The sequence below is a fragment of the Sus scrofa genome, chromosome 7, assembly GCF_054392235.1.
Source record: "Sus scrofa isolate SSC_HxYL_T2T_F1_AM1 chromosome 7, Sscrofa_HxYL_maternal_Yorkshire_Landrace_v2.0, whole genome shotgun sequence".
In the NCBI taxonomy this organism is placed as follows: Eukaryota; Metazoa; Chordata; class Mammalia; order Artiodactyla; family Suidae; genus Sus; species Sus scrofa.
Window position 1 is genome coordinate 28,834,595 of NC_139389.1, and position 16,100 is coordinate 28,850,694.

At 40.8% G+C, this 16,100-nt stretch overlaps 1 protein-coding gene and 1 long non-coding RNA gene across 2 annotated transcripts in view; one reads left to right on the top strand and one right to left on the bottom strand.

Moving 5' to 3' along the window:
- Positions 1–16,100, top strand: part of LOC146401481 (uncharacterized) — a 366,756-nt gene that overhangs the window by 300,811 nt on the left and 49,845 nt on the right. The gene's annotated exons all lie outside the window — the stretch shown is intronic.
- LOC106507398 (butyrophilin subfamily 1 member A1-like) lies at positions 11,467–15,815 on the bottom strand. Its single transcript, XM_084970539.1, has 6 exons — positions 15,771–15,815; positions 13,856–13,890; positions 13,364–13,386; positions 12,810–12,836; positions 12,209–12,235; positions 11,467–12,035 (listed from the first exon to the last, which is right to left on the bottom strand). Exons 1-6 carry the CDS (start codon positions 15,813–15,815, stop codon positions 11,467–11,469), a joined length of 726 nt encoding a protein of 241 aa, XP_084826665.1.

Genomic DNA, 16,100 nt, shown 5'->3' on the forward strand with positions numbered 1-16,100 from the left:
TTTAGGTGAGTTCTCCTGTTGGTTTGACTGGGGGTGGTTTCTCAGCTTCTTCATCTTGCTTGTTGTTTTCTTTCTCCTGAGGGAGTTGTACTCTCTGTGATCAGGCAGTGTTTGCCTTGTCACTGCCGTGGAATATTTCCTGAGGGCTGGTGTTGTTGGTCAGTCTTTTTTGAGGCAGTGTGGCTTTTCTAGAGTGTTTATGGGGCTAACAGGGTCTCTTTGAAGCAAAAGAGGACTTCCTGAGGGCAGACAGGACTGGGAGGTCCACACCATGATGGTAGCAGATATCACTTGGTCATGCAGAGCTTGCTCTGGTGTCTTTAGGCTGTGGACTTCTTGCAGGATGTTGGTGGTGTTCGGCAGCTGTTCCTCAGAAGTGCAGCACCCCCTGGGGGCTGGAGAAGCTATCTGGGTCACTGAGAACCTACGAGGCTCTTCCCTAGGGCAGCCCAATTCAGAAGGATGGCCTGAGAATGTAGGCAGATCTTTTCACAGTCTGGCCAAGCTTGTTGCAGCTTTTCTCGGCTGCAGGGGCTCCTCCAGGGGGCTGGTGGTGCTGAGCAGCTATTCTGTGGGAGTGGGGCACCCCTTTGGGCTTGGGCAGCTAGCAGGGCTGCTGAAAACCCAAGAGGCTCCTCCCCAGGGAAGCCCAACTCAGAAAGACCATCTGAGATATTTTCATGGCTTGGCCAGGCTTGTTGCAGCTTTTCTGGGCTGCAGGGGTTACTGCCTGGATCTGGCAGTCCCATGCAGCTGATCCGCCAGAGCTCAGCACCCCCTGGGGGCTTGGGTGGGTAGCAGGGCTGCTGAAAACCCAAGAGGCTCCTCCCCATGGCAGCCCAACTCAGAAAGACCGTCGGAGAATTAGGCAGATCTTTTCACGGCCTGGCTAGACTTGTTCTAGCTTTTCTGGGCTGCAGGCCTTTTCTCGGGGGCTGGGGCTGGTGGTTTGGTGCTGCTCTGTGGAGGTGTAGCCCCTCCTAAGGGCAAGCAGGCCTGTGCAGGGAAAGCCCCTGTGGTGGTAGGCTTCAGGCAATTGTTGAGGCCAGCCCTCCCAGATGGCAGGCAACCCCAGGTTCGGCGAGAGCGTAGGGGGTGGTGGGGGTGGGGGGAGGGAATGCACTGGGAAGTACAGCTTTCTGCTAGCTAGCAGGCCTGTAAGCTTGCTGTGGCATGGGGAGTATTCTATGGGAACCCACACCTTCTTCCCTCCCCTCCCCAGCATGGGCGCAGACCAGGCTCTTCTCCCAGGTTCCTTCTGATGTGGCTTTCCACTTCCCCGCTCCTAGAGTATTGCTCCCTTCCTCTGTGACAGCTTTGTTTTCTAGTCTCCCAGGCAGTCTCTGCCCCCTCAAACTTGACAGACCGGTTTCTAGACTTCCCAAGCAGTCTCTGCTCCACCCCGCCCCCCAGCCCTTTCCGGGGACTAACTGCAGAGTGGAGGACACGCTGCCTAGCCCCCACCCAGGCATCTCAATTTTTGGTGACTGTGCCACTAGTTCAGATGGTCTGTTCGGTTCTTGATCGGCTTTTCAGTACTCCAACTTACTGCTACACTCTTCTCTGCATCTGGAGATTCCTCTGGTTCGTTTGATCTTTCCCCCGAGTAGGTGACTTTCCAGGGTGTGGGATCCCTTTCTCCTCCTCAGTTCCCTTGTGGGAGTGCCAGTCCAGCTTGGATTCACCTTCTCTCACTCTCCTCTTTTCTCTTGTTTTGCCTAGTAATGTCACGAACTTCTTGCCGTTATTGGAGTTTAGGTTCTTCTGCCAGCGATTGGTTGCTGTTCTGTGTGAGTCATTTATTCTGTAGATGTGCTTTTTTTTGTTGTGTTTGTGGGAGAGGGTGAGCATGTCCCCCTACTCTTCCGCCATCTTGTCTCCTCCCTCCCCTCATCAACTTTTTTAGCCCTTTTTAATTTCTGACACTACAAAATGCTTCTGAGCCAGTCCTAGAATCAACCATTTCTCCGTGGAGCCCCGCATGGTTCTTTTTATTGGAAAATGGTATTAAAAATTACATCTGGGAGTTCCTGCTCTGGCTCAACAGGCTGGGCAGTGTTTTGGGAGCACTGGGACACAGGTTCGATCCCCAGCCTGGCACAGTGGGTTAAGGATCTAGTGCTGCCGCTGCTGTGGCTTCAGTTGCGACTTTGGCTCAGATGTGATCCCTGACCTGGGAACTCCATATGCTGCTGGGAGGCTAAAAAAACAAACAAACAAAAAGCAGTATCGGGATGCTAGGTTTGTGGAGCTACTTTCTTTTAATCTTTCATTACTTTCATTGATCAAACAAAGGAGATATATTAGACTATAAGATTTGTCTTCTTCTGAGGTGATCCTGTCTTTACTTTTGGTTCAGGATCAAGGTTGTTTCCTGTTGTTGCTACTGACCTTTCCTAAGTGCACCTTCTAGTAAATTTGGAAAATTTAGCACGAATCTTCTGTTAATATCATCTGTGGATCTACTTGTAAATCAGGAAATCCCTCTACCTCCAGAAAGAGTTCACTGAGATAAATAACTAATCCTATGGCTGGGATTTTTGGTGACAAGTAGTTCAAATCTGAGGGAAGGGATACCGATTCTTAGCAAATCATGAACCCTTAAAAAGGAGCTTATTTATACCTCTCAGAGTGCCAGAATCTCCTCAATACCATCTCCAATGCTATTGTGATCCCATAACAATCTCCATTGTGTGACCATTTGCTCTTAATGGATTACCTCTATGAAGCAGGTGACATTTTTATCTTCAGCAGCTGTTATCATTTCTTTCTTATATAGATTGCAAATTTGCCTTTAGAAAATTTCCACAAAATAGTCCTAATCCTGCTTGATGACCTCTCAGGATGACCACTGTTCCAAATGCTTAGTCCTTCAGGTGTTTGAAAATTATTACCTTAATCTCCCAAAGGTTTTTCCTTTTCAGATTGTATTATTTTCTTAAGGCTACTCTAACAAATTACCAAAAACTTGGTGGTTTACAAGATCAGAAATTTATCCTCTCCCAGTTCCAAAAGACAGAAGTCTGAAATCAAGGTCTTAGTAGCAGTGCACCCTCTCTGAAACCTCTAGGTGAAAGTACTTTCTGTTTCTTCCAGCTTCTGGTGGTGACACAGACATTCCTTGGCTTGTGGTTATATAACTTCTATCTGTGCATCCATTTTCCCAAGGCCACCTTCTCTGCATGTATCTCTTATAAGGACATTTATTTTTGAATTTAGAACCTACCTGGAACATTGAGGAAGGTTTTCTCTCAATATTATTAATTTAAATACATTTACAATTGCTCTTTTTCCAGATAAGGTTGAGTTCATAGGTTCTGGGGATTAAGACATGGATCGATCTTTTGGGAAGCCACCATTCAACCCACTCCACAGGCTCAACATCTTCAATCATTTTAACCATTTATTTTTCTTTGGGGGGTGTCCAAATTATCCTCAGTTAGAGTTGTCATATTCTTTTCATGATCAAATTTGTCAATTTCTTATCAAACTATGCCTCTAAGAACATGGTAGGTCCTGATGTAATCAGTGCATACTAGAATGAGACTACTACAGTTTTCTTTTTTTTTTTTGTCTTTTTTCCATTTCTTGGGCCGCTCCCTCAGCATATGGAGGTTCCCAGGCTAAGGGTCGAATTGGTGCTGTAGCCACCCGCCTACGCCGGAGCCACAGCAACGCGGGATCCGAGCCGCATCTGCAACCTTCACCACAGCTCACAGCAACTCTGGATCCTTAACCCACTGAGCAAGGCCAGGGACCGAACCCGAAACCTCATGGTTCCTAGTCAGATTCGTTATCCACTGCACCACGACGGCAACTCTGACTACAATTTTCTGTATAGAGCAGTCAAATGAGTCCAATGACACTCATCAGAGTACCAATGACAACTTTCAGAGAAGGGGAAGTTTCTTCTTGAACTTGGACTCTATCATTTTCATTGCTTTCTTTTAATTGCTTGTCCATGAGAGAGACTGTGAAGGGAAACAGGAACCACAGGAGAAGGAGTGGTAGCTAGAAGGATCATGTCTTAGATGAGGTAGGTACTGAGTATGGTTCTATCCCTACCAGCACTTGCCTGGGAGATTGAAGGATGCCCTAGAGGATTTCATGTCCTTTCTCATCCGTATGCTCCTCCTTGTGGAGAACTTGTAATGTCACAGAGTTCTTTGGAATTCAGAAGGAAGCAAAAATTTGAAAAGGTTATCCATTCAATAACCAGAGATGGTTTTCCTGTGATACTGGTAAATGAAACATTTCTTTATTCTCTCTCTGCTCATTCATTATGCTTAATGCTTAGAGATGCTGATTGAAGGGGAAAAAAAATCCCCCAAAGAGAAAGAGAATCCTTTTATACCCTTGTTGAATATCTATTCTGCACAGGGGACTCTGCTAGGCATAAGGGGGTGTTGGCTTCCCTCAGAGAATGCATGAGTAATGAAATGGCATAAATATAGAAGTAACAATAATTCAAGAGGTATGCCTTAATTTAGGTATTTGAGAATACACTTTTCTTTAGTTGTCATATAGAAGAGGGAAGAAATGATGTAAGCTTTAAGTTTAACAGCATTATGGTTTCTTATTTCCCTGTGCTAATTCAGACTTTCCTTCCCTCACTTTTAGTTCATTAATTCAAAAGGAAAATACAAACTTCCAAATTGAACCACATAGGGTATATATTCCCAAATGACTGTTCAGTAGTATGTGCACAGAATAATGATTGGACACTATTCACAATACAATCATTTTCAGAATTTAATTTTTATTTTATTTTTTGGTCTCTCTTTTTTTTTTTTTGCCTTTTCCATGGCTGCACTGGTGGCATATGGAGGTTCCCAGGCTAGGGGTCTAATCAGAGCTGTAGCTGCCGGCCTACACCACAGCCACAGCAACGGGGGATCTGAGCTGTGTCTGCGACCTACACCACATCTCATGGCACTGCCGGATCCTTAACCCACTGAGTGAGGCCAGTGATTGAACCCGCAACCTCATGGTTCCTAGTTGGATTCGTTAACCACTGAGCCACATTGGTAACTCCCATGTCAGACATTTTAAAAGAGGTCATATGGGATCAATTTCCATCAAAAAATGCTATTATTTTGTTCCTTTTAATGTCTGAGTAATATTCCATCATGTATAGGTACCACATCTTCTTTAGCCATTCCTCTGTCGATGGGCATTTAGGTTGTTTCCATGTCTTGGCTATTGAAAATAGTGCTGCAATGAACATCGGAGTACATGTGTCTTTGCGAGTCATGGTTTTCTCTGGATAGATGCCCAGGAGTGGGATTGCTGGATGAAAGGGTAGTTCTATTTTTGGTTTTCTGAGGAATCTCTACATTGTCTTCCACAGTGGTTGCACCAATTTAAAATCCCACCAACATTTTTCTCCACACCCTCTCCAGCACTTATCATTTGTAGACTTTTTGATGATGGCCATTCTGGCTGGTGTAAGGTGATACCTGATTGTGGTTTTGATTTGCATTTCTCAAATAATGAGTGATGCTGAATACCTTTTCATGTGTTTTTTGGCCATCTGTATGTCTTTGGAGAATTGTCTGTTTAGCTCTTCTGCCCATTATTTGATGGGGGTGTTTGTTTTTTTGTTTTTTGGTATTGAGCGGTAGGAGGCGTTTATAAATTTTGGAGATGAATCCCTTGTCAGTCGCCTCATTTGCAAAGATTTTCTCCCATTCTGTGGGTTGTCTTTTCATTTTGTTTAGGGTTTCCTTTGCTGTGCAGAAACTCTTAAGTTTGATTAGGTCCCATTTGTTTATTTTTGTTTTTACTTTTACTTTATGAGGTGGATCTGAGAAGATGTTGCTGTCATTTATGTTGGAGCATATTTGGCCTATGTTATCCTCTAGGACTTTTATAGTGTCTGGTTTTCTATTTTAGTCTTTAATCCATTTTGAGTTTATTTTTGTGTATGGTGTTATGGACTGTTCTAATTTCATTCTTTTGCATGTGGCGGTCCAGTTTTCCCAGCACCACTTATTGAACAGGCTGTCTTTTCTGCATTGTATATTCTTGCCTCCTTTGTCATAGCTTAGATGGCTGTATATGCATGGGTTGAATTCTGGGCTTTCTATCCTGTTCCACTGATGTATATTTCTGTCTTTGGGCCGGTACGTTACTGTTTTGAGGATTGTTGCTTTGTAGTATAGTCTGAAGGCTGGGCGCCTGATTCCTCCAGCTCCATTTTTCTTTTTCAGGATGTCTTTGGCTATTCTGGGTCTTTTGTGCTTCCAAACAAACTTTAAAATATTTTGTTCAAGTTCTGTGAAAAATGTCCTTGGTGATTTGAAAGGAATTGCATTGAATCTGTACATTACTTTGGGTCATAGTGTCACTTTGATAATATTGACTCTTCCAATCCAAGAGCATGGTATGTCTTTCCATCTATTTGTGTCATCTTTGATTTCTTCCATCAGTGTCTTCTAGTTTTCAGCATACAGGTCTTTTGTCTCTTTAGGTAGGTTTACTCCTAGGTATTTTATTCTGTTGGATGCTATGGCAACGGGATTGCTTCCCTAATTTCTCTTTCTTTCATTGTTAGTGTATAGAAATGCAGTCAATTTCCGTGGATTAATTAAGTATCCTGAGTACTTGCCAAATTCATGGATGAGCTCTAAGAGTTTTCTGGTAGCGTCTTTAGGATTCTCTAGGTATAGTATCATGTCATTTGCAAATAGCGATAGTTTTACTTCTTCCTTTCCAGTTTGGATTCCTTGTATCTCTTTTACTTCTCATATCACTGTGGCTAGGACTTCCAAAACTATGTTGAAGAGTACTGACAAGAGCAGACATCCTTGTCTTGTTCCTGATCTCAGCGGGAATTCTTTCAGCTTTTCACCATTAAGAATGATGTTTGCTGTGGGTTTGTCAAATATGGCCTTTATTATGGTGAGGTAGGTTCCCGTTATGCCCACTTTCTGAAGGGTTTTTATCAGAAATGGGTGTTGGATTTTGTCAAAGGCATTTCTGCATCTATTGAGAGGATCATATGGTTTTTATTCTTCAGTTTGTTAATGTGGTGTATCACACTGATGGATTTGCAGATGTTGAAGAACCCTTGCATCCCTGGGATAAATCCCACTGGATCATGATGTACAATCCTTTGAATGTATTGTTGGGTGTGCTTTGCTAGTATTTTGTGGAGGATTTTTGCATCGATGCTCATCATTGAAATTGGCCTGTAGTTTTCTTTTTTTGTGGTATCTTTGTCTGGTTTTGGTATCAGGGTGATGGCAGTCTCATAAAATGAGTTTGGGATTATCCCTTCCTCTGCAGTTTTTTGAAATAGTTTCAGAAGGAGAGGTGTTAACTCTTCTCTAAATGTTTGACAGAATTCACCTGTGGAGCCATCTGGTCCAGGACTTTTGTTTGTTGGAAGTTTTTAAATCACAGTTTCAATTTCAGTACTTGTGATTTGTCCATTCGTCTTTTCTATTTCATCTTGGTTTAGTCTTGGAAGGTTGTACGTTTCTAAAAATTTGTCCATTTCTTCTAGGCTTCCGTTTTATTGGCATATAGTTGCATACGACAGAATCTTATGGTCCTTTGTATTTCTGTGATGTCTATTATGTCTCCTTTTTCATTTCTAATTTTATTGATTTGAGTCCTCTCTCTTTTTTTCTTGATAAGTCTGGCTAAGTGTTTATTTTAATGAACCAGCATTTCATTTCATTGATCTTTTCTGTGCTTTTCTTTGTTTCTATTTCATTGATTTCTGCTCTGATGCTTATGATTTCTTTCCCTCTACTAACTTTAGGTCTTGTTGGTTCTTCTCTCTCTAGCTGCTTTAGATGTAAAGTTAGGTTGTTTATTTGAGCTTTTTCCTAGTTTCCTGAGGTGGGCTTGTATCACTACAAAGTTTCCTCTTGAATGGCTTTTGCTGCATCCCATAGGTTTTGGAGTGTCCTATCTTTGTTGTCATTTGCTTCTACATATTTTTGAATTTCCTCTTTCATTTCTTCAGTGATCTATTGGTTGTTTAGTAGCATGTTGTTGAGTCTCCATGTGTTTTTCTTGTTGTTGATTTCTAGTCATAAAACATTGTAGTCAGAAAAGAAGCTTGTCATGAGTTTTATTTTCTTAAAGTTTCTGAGGTTTGATTTGTAGCCGAGGATGTGATCATTCTTAGAGAATGTTCCATGTGCACTTGAGAAGAAGGTGTAATTCTGTTGCTTTTGGATGGAATGTCCTATAAATATCTATTAAGCCCATCTGGTCTAATGCTTCATTCAGGATGTGTATTTCCTTATTGATTTTTGTTCTGGATGATTTGTCCATTGCTTTAAGTGATGTGTTAAAGTCCCCCACTATAATTGTGTTATTGTTGATTTGTCCTTTTAAGGTTTAGCAGTTGCCTTATATATTGTGGTGAACCTATGTTGGGTGCATAGTTACTTAAAATTGTTATATCTTCATCTTGGATTGATCCTTTGATCATTAGGTAGTGACCTTCCTTGTCCCTCAAAATATTCTTCATTTTAAAGTTTATTTTGTCTGATATGAGTCCTGCTACTCAAGCTTTCTTTTGATCCCCGTTTGCATGGAATATTTTCTTCCAACCTCTCACTTTCAATTTGTTATATGTCCCTAGAAGTGAAGTGGGTCTCTTGAGGACAGCATATATATGGGTCTTGTTTTTTTTTGTTTTAATTTAATTTTATTTTTTTTGTCTTTTTGCTATTTCTTGGACCGCTCCCATGGCATATGGAGGTTCCCAGGCTAGGGGTCAAATCGGAGCTGTAGCCACCGGCCTATGCCAGAGACAGCAACTCGGGATCTGAGCCGCGTCTGCGACCTACACCACAGATCACGGCAACGCTGGGTCCTTAACCCACTGAGCAAGGCCAGGGACTGAACCCGCAACCTCATGGTTCCTAGTTGGATTCGTTAACCACTGCGCCAGGACGGGAACTCCTGGGTTCTTGTTTTTGTATCCATTCAGCCAGTCTATGTCTCTTGGTTGGGGCATTTAGTCCATTTACATTTAAGGTAATTATTGATATGTATGTTCTTATTGCCATTTTCTTGATTGCTTTGGATTTGTTTTTGATGCCCTTTTTTCTTCCCCTCTTCTCTTGTTCTCTCCTCTTCTGGTTTGATGACTATCTTTAGTGTTGTATTTGAGTTGCTTTTTCTTATTTGTTTGTGAATCAATTGTAGATTTTTGGTTTGCAGTTGTTCTGAAGTTTTGGTATAAGAATCTGTATATATACGAGGTTGTTTTAAGTTATTGATCTGTTAATTGAAAGTGCATTTCCAGTGTCCTGCATTTGTACCCCCCTCTTCTCATGATTTCGGATTTTGGTGGCATAATTGTGCATAGATGATTTCGCATCTTTACTGTATATATACCTTTACCGGTAAGCCTTGTCATTTGTGGTATTTTTGTTTCTGGTTGTGGCCTTTTCTTTTCTGCCTAGAGAAGTCCCTTTAGTATTTGTTGTAGAGCTGCTTTAGTGTTGCTGAATTCTCTTAGCTTTTGCTGATCTGTGAAGCTTTTGATTTCTCCTTCAAATCTGAATGAGAGCCTTGCTGGGTAAAGTAATCTTGGTTGGAGGTTTTTTCCTTTCATCATGTTAAGTATATCATGCCACTCCCTTCTGGCCTGCAGAGTTTCTGCTGAAAAATCTGCTGATAACCTTATCAGGATTCCCTTGTATATTATGTGTTTCTTTTCCCTAGCTGCCTTCAATATTTTCTCTTTGCCTTCAGTTTTGGTCAGTTTGATTAATCTGTGTCTCAGGGTGTTCCTCCTTGGGTTTATTTTGTATGGTACTCGTTGTGCTTCCTGGATTTGAGTGAGTGGTTCCTTTCCCATGTTAGGAAATTTTTCGGCTATTATCTCTTGGAATATTTATTCTGTCTCTTTCCCTCTCTCTTCTCCTTCTGGCACCCCTATAATAAGGATGTTGGTGCGTTTCACATTGTCCCAGAGTTCTCTGAGACTCTCTTCATTTGTTTTCAATCCTTTTTCTCTTTTCTGTTCTGCATCCATAATTTCCACTAATCTGTCCTCCACCTCGCTTATTTGTTCTTCTGCCTCCTGTATTCTGCTGTTAGCTGTTCGGATGAATTTTTATTTCAGTTATTGTATTTTGCATCTCTTATTGTTTAAATTTTATATCTTCTCTTTCCTCAGTGTTTCCTTTAAGTTATCCATCTTTGCCTCCAGGTTATTTTCAATGTCTTGCATTATCTTTAGCAAGAGAAAGTAGAATTTTTAATAAAATTAACTGCAAAATAAGGGAATGCAAATGGCTGGAGATGAATAGGGTGATTATCACATAGTACTGGTGTCAACAAGTTGATAGGTGACTACACGTGTATAAAGAACACACTCTACTACTTTTTATTAATTTTTATAGCATGCCAAGCTGCCAGTATAATAAGTAGAGAAGTTCCCACTGTGAGGCAGAGTGTTAGGTATCTGACTGAAGAGGCTCAGGTCACTGTAAAAGTGTGGGTAACATCCCAGGTCCTGTTCAGTGAAGTAAAGGATCTGGCATTGCCACAGCTGTGGCATAGGTTTCAGCTGCAGCTTGGATTTAGTCACTGGCCTGGGAATTTCCATATGCCAAAGGTATGGCAGTCAACAAAATTAAGCAGATGACTAGATCAATTTGTATTTGTATTTTGCAAAGTTTATGGGGCAGAAAAACAATGACACCAGGATGTCCATTTCTTAGGAAGAGAATACTTGAAATTATTAGCCATGACACCAAGTAGGGAAAAGGGTAGGAAGTGAAGTCAGGAGTGATGAATGAATTAGGAGACATAAAGGGGCCTGATGAGACTGACACAGTGCAGGAGTAGGAGTAGCTATGTAACCAAGTACAGGACTTATACCTCCAGTTTCACTTGCATATTCAATGTGGATGTCATCTGCTGCCCAACTTAAAGGCAGAGGGCACTGGTAAGGGTAAGAATCAATCACAAGGGACAAATATCCAACACATAAATTGATTAAAGATATAAATGTTTATGTTTCACAGAAAAGAATCCTAGAATTGGGCAATAGAGGGGCTCCATGGAGTTGTCGGATTCCCAAGTTCATTTTAATTTCTCTACCATCTGCATTATCTTACACGGTCGTATATGTTTTTTGAATTCCATTAATCATGATACTTTATAACCAGAAGAAAAGTAAAGAAGAAAAGAAAGACACAATTTTCCTTTAAGGACACATCCTTGTAATTCACCTTTTAATACAACACCATCCTTTGGTCACATGCACCAGGGGAGTCTAGGAAATCTAATACTTACAGGAGGTTGTCATAGGAAAAGGTAATAATGAGAAGGAATATATGACAAAAAGAGGAAGAACTGATATGAGGGACAATCATCAAGTCTGTGTCACAGAGCTTCATATTGACAATGAACCAGTAGGGACTAGGAAAAAATCTATTTAAATCTTGCTAGGGGAGAAATGCAATCTTCTTTGGGGCAAAGCTATCATTTTGCCTGGAGGGTAGGCTTATGAATTACATCAGTACATTCTCCTTCAGCTGAACAGATGGTTAGGGAGCCCGAGTCAGAGGACCAAAGTCTGAAAAGGGGTCTCAGGACACCATAGAATGTGTTCTGGGGAAAGCTGAAAATGTGGGATCCATCCGTCATGTTGTAGAAAGATACATCTCCAGCCGCATAATCCAGGAATATTCCTACCTTAAGGGGTCTTTCTCTTAGAGGAAGAGAAGTTTCCGGGGAGGTGAGGGCCCAGTAGTCCCCGTCATAGAGCCTAATGGCCCAGAAACCATTCTGTGGGGACATAATGAATGCCCCCTTCCTGGTCACATTATCTCTACAAATTCCCAAGTCCCAAGATTGCATGTCCCCAACCTCCACCTCCCAGTAGGCCCTCCCTGAGTTGATGCGCAGCTGACCCAGCACACAGGGAATGGAGTTGAATCTCTGTGTGGAGCTGGGTAGATCTTGACAAGTTTCTTGCCAGGTAACCCGCCTCCCTCTTTCAGACACGAGGAGGGAAGGATGGGCAGTGGCTTCATCCAGGGTCACATTTGCTGCAAAGACAAGTGGACTATCAGGTTTCTGGCAATGGTCGTAGGCATGGGCCAGAGGGCTCCTGTTCTGTCAGGACTCCTCTGGCCCTGGGTAGATCCAGCTCACTTTTACCCAGGAATCCTCCAGCCACCCCATACAAAGCAAGTTCCCTGCTGGATCTTGATAGACTCACCAGCTTCGAATTCTTCTTTCCTCCAATCTATAAGGTAAAAAATAATCATGAGACACCCCACTGTCTGAAAAATAAATCTACCTGTCTGTCCAGAAGACCATGCGTATAAATTCCCTAGGATTATGTCAGGAATAATAGCAACCAAGGAATATACCCTTTCATAACTTGAACTTCTTTTTACAGTCCATTAAATTATGTCTGACTTGAGACCTGACCCATCTTCTGTGTCTTCTAAGTCAACGTTCCTGAAGGATAAATATCTATAATCTATTGAGGATGTTTCTAAGAAAATAGGGAACATGGTGTATCTGACCAAAGAATGTATTTTTCATGTTAGTGTCCTCAGATTTTAGCCAATGAAAATCACTCTGCATATGTTCAAAACACAATGTAAGGTGCAGTTGAAAAATGAAAAACCTTCTACAACTTAACATTTCAAACAAATTGTTATTTGTTTATAATATTGCATAATCTATGTGGTTCCTGTTATGTATGCTTTGGATTTTCTTTGATCTTCAGTATATTATTTTGCACGTGGTAGGTGTTCATTGCAAATATCCTAGAGAGTAGGATTGTCTTCATCAGAGTCCATGTTACTCACCAGGATATAATGGAGCATCCCTCCAGGCTGCAAAAGAAAACATAGGAAACCCTTTAGCTTTTTTCCTTCTCCATTTACTCCTGTTATCTTTTCCATTGCTCCCTGTCATTATCCCTTTTCCTCTCTTGAATCCCTCAGACTTCCTCTTTCTATCCTGTATTACCTCCGTATTGCATTTTAAGAAACATGATAAATAAAAATGGTCAGGTTTAAGATACAGATAATAAGTTAAAATGGTCAGGTTTAAGATATAGGTAGAAATACAGAAGCAACAAAATGTGGGAGGGACAGAGGTGGAACACAAAGCAGGGAGCATAAGATAAAGACAAGAAGAAAGGAAAGAGGACGGGGTGGGGGGCAGAACATGCTGAATCACTCCTCATTTACACTTCAGAGAGAATTCATTACAGAAATTTAGAGAAAGAAAAGCAAAGGCTTCTTTGCCCAATATAGACATTTTAATTTTTATGCCTGCATTCTCTCATACTGCTACAGGGACAGGACCCAAGAGAGATGGAAGAAGGAAGCTTTCTGAGAGACAACCATTTACTTACCTTTCTTGAATTGAGCCTTCCTCCTAGCTGAGAGAAAACACAAAACACCCATAGATATGAGAGGATTTCTTGACTTCATGAGGAAGATGCACTTAAAGCCATACATCTGCTAATGGTCATATCTGCATGTTGGTCAAGTAATTCACATTTTAAAAATGTGAAATTTCTAAATAAATAAATAAATAAATAAATAAAAGTTTCCGTTCAATTTTAGGAGTACTACATGATATGTAGGGACATGAGAACATAAAATATTCATGTAGAGTACTAAAAAAGAGTTTAAGAATTCTTCATAAGTTAGCCTTAGACTATAAGGATACATTACCAAGGAAGTCGGATAGAAAAATCAATATAAAAATATCATGGAGGAACAGAAGTTTGTTGAATATATGTTTGAGTGGATTAGAATAAAAACGAATAAGTAGAGCTAAGGTTGGAAAGAGAAATTAAGCAGGCAGAATCAGTACAGCATATTTACAGACAGTAGATCACTTGGGATATTCAAGGAAAGTGGACTCGTCAGTCAACTACAAGAGAAAAAGTGTGTAAATCAAAAGGAAAAACTTATCTGTCTAACCAAGTGTGGAGTCTGAATGTTTACATTAAAAATCAGGACAATATCAGGTACAAAGCAGTGGGGACTCCATCTCAGAGGACACGTTAGAGAACCCAGTTTAAAGAATGTTTTTTATTTCAGAGAAAACAACAGTCTTCTTGCCCAACTCCTTTCATTTAACAAACCTTACAATGAAATCATGGTAATCATCTGGAAGACAGTAAATGAAAGTAATAGCAAAGGAAGGCAAGAAACAAAGAGAATATTTCTAGGAAATATATCTCCCCCACCAAAGAAAGACCAGAAAAAGTTACCAATCTCATCCTGAAGTGCTCCTGAAAGATAAAGTAAAAAAAGACATGTAAATGTGAGGAAATCATCAAAAAAAAAAAAAAAAAAAACCAGGGAAAGTGGAAGAAAACTTCTAGGTGTGGGATTAATAATTCAAAATTGACAACAGAATGCATATTTAATAAATTAATTATACAACAAATGTTATTTTGGCAGAATGGATTGAAATTGATTTTTCATTTTGAGAGTGTTTCCGACTATGCCACATTGAACAAGATGCTTTTCAGGGAAAGCACTCTTTTTACAATAGTGTGAAACACATGCATTAGTCCTGAAAAGGTCTTTTTGGAAGATGCCACAGCAGCTGAGAAAGTGGATGACTGACATCAGGGTCATGGCTTTTGAAGACTTATGGTTTCTATTTCTCTTTATTTAACACAACTGTAAGAAAAACTAATTTAGTTTTCAATAGTGCTTTCAAAATTACCTCATGTTTATCATCTAATGAAGAAAGTCAAAGAGCTAAGAAGCATGGCTCTAATCACATTCTTTCCATTCCTGTTAACTTACACGGGAGTGAGGAATGTCCCAGCACACCAATCTTTCATAATCCAAGAGTGAAGAAATGGAATAAAATGGATGTTGAGGCTGACTCATGTATTTGGGGCAAATATAATTTTCGGCAATGAGTTAGTAAAGAAAAACAAATGGTACAAGTATAAGAGCAAAGTGTTAGAAAACTGTGCACTTGTTTCATCTCTTTTCTATATGACTCAAGGCTTTACTGATGTCCCTTACAGAACTTGTGTGCAAATTTCAAGAGATTAGCTCATCTATAGAACTGACATTTAATTAAAAGAGAGTACTTAGGAGTCCTTATGATTTAAGGATTCCAGCTTTTAGGTACTATACACACTTTCTCTTGTCCTATGACATTGTTGGAGGAAATCTCTCTGGCATTGGTAGAATCATTGTGTGGTCACACTTAAATATCTGCTCTGTTCAATACATGAAAGCATTTATTAATGCAGAAATCTGTTTACCAAGTTATAACTTTACTATACGTGCATGCTTTAAGCAATACTTCCTCACTTTAAAAAAAAGAAGGGAGGAATTCTTGTGGTTAGTGGGAAGAATGTGAGTAGCATCCAGGAGGACACAGGTTCCATCAGGGTCCGGCGTGGCCATGAGCTGTGGTGTGGTTCGCAGATGTGGCTGGTACCTGGCCTTGCTGCGTCTGTGGTATAGGCTGGCGGCTACAGCTCTGACTCAGCCCCTAGCCTGGGAAAGTCCGTGTGCCGTGAGTGTGGCCCACAAAACAAAAAAGGCTAATAATGGCATCTCACGTAACTTCCGGGGAGGAAAACTAATCATTCTAAAATTTAGTAACACAAAAGGAATAGAAAAGATGTATTTTGTGGAACTGAAGATTGCTCTAAATTTTCAACAGCCTCCGTCAGGGAGAACTGACATTTTAGAACTTTAAGATACACAAAATGACACAATCAGTAGGCTTGGCTTTGATTAGAACAACAGGCAACCTGAAGTAACATGTTTTACCTGGGGACACTTGGTTCTCATGGGTAAGGATGGAAAAAATGACATGATGACGAGGTAGACAGGGAAGGGCATTACTGGGTTGGAGGCTTTTCTCTTCATCATTACTGCTACCATAAAAGGGAAAATACTCAAAAACCACTGAAAATGAGGACCTAAGGGAGGATGAGACAAGGACAAAAAATTTGCAAACCATCCAGGCTTTTTTCAGTGCTTCGAACTGACCCAACGTTCTTGAAGGCTTGAAGCCTTTGCAGAAATCAGAACAAGCTTGTTTTACCTCCCCTCACCCCTTGGTGAGTCAGAGGAACCAAGACTGGAAGTGACAGCATG

What these genes read in the sequence shown, in the direction of transcription:
- LOC106507398 (XM_084970539.1), bottom strand. Translation starts at nt 15,815, where the DNA reads ATGTCATTTTTTCCATCCTTACCCATGAGAACCAAGTGTCCCCAG. An exon ending in GGATGCTCCATTATATCCTG is followed by an intron (nt 12,236 to 12,809) that starts GTGAGTAACATG and finishes TTTACCTTATAG; the next exon opens with ATTGGAGGAAAGAAGAATTC. An exon ending in GAAAGAAGAATTCGAAGCTG is followed by an intron (nt 12,036 to 12,208) that starts GTGAGTCTATCA and finishes TTGTCTTTGCAG; the next exon opens with CAAATGTGACCCTGGATGAA.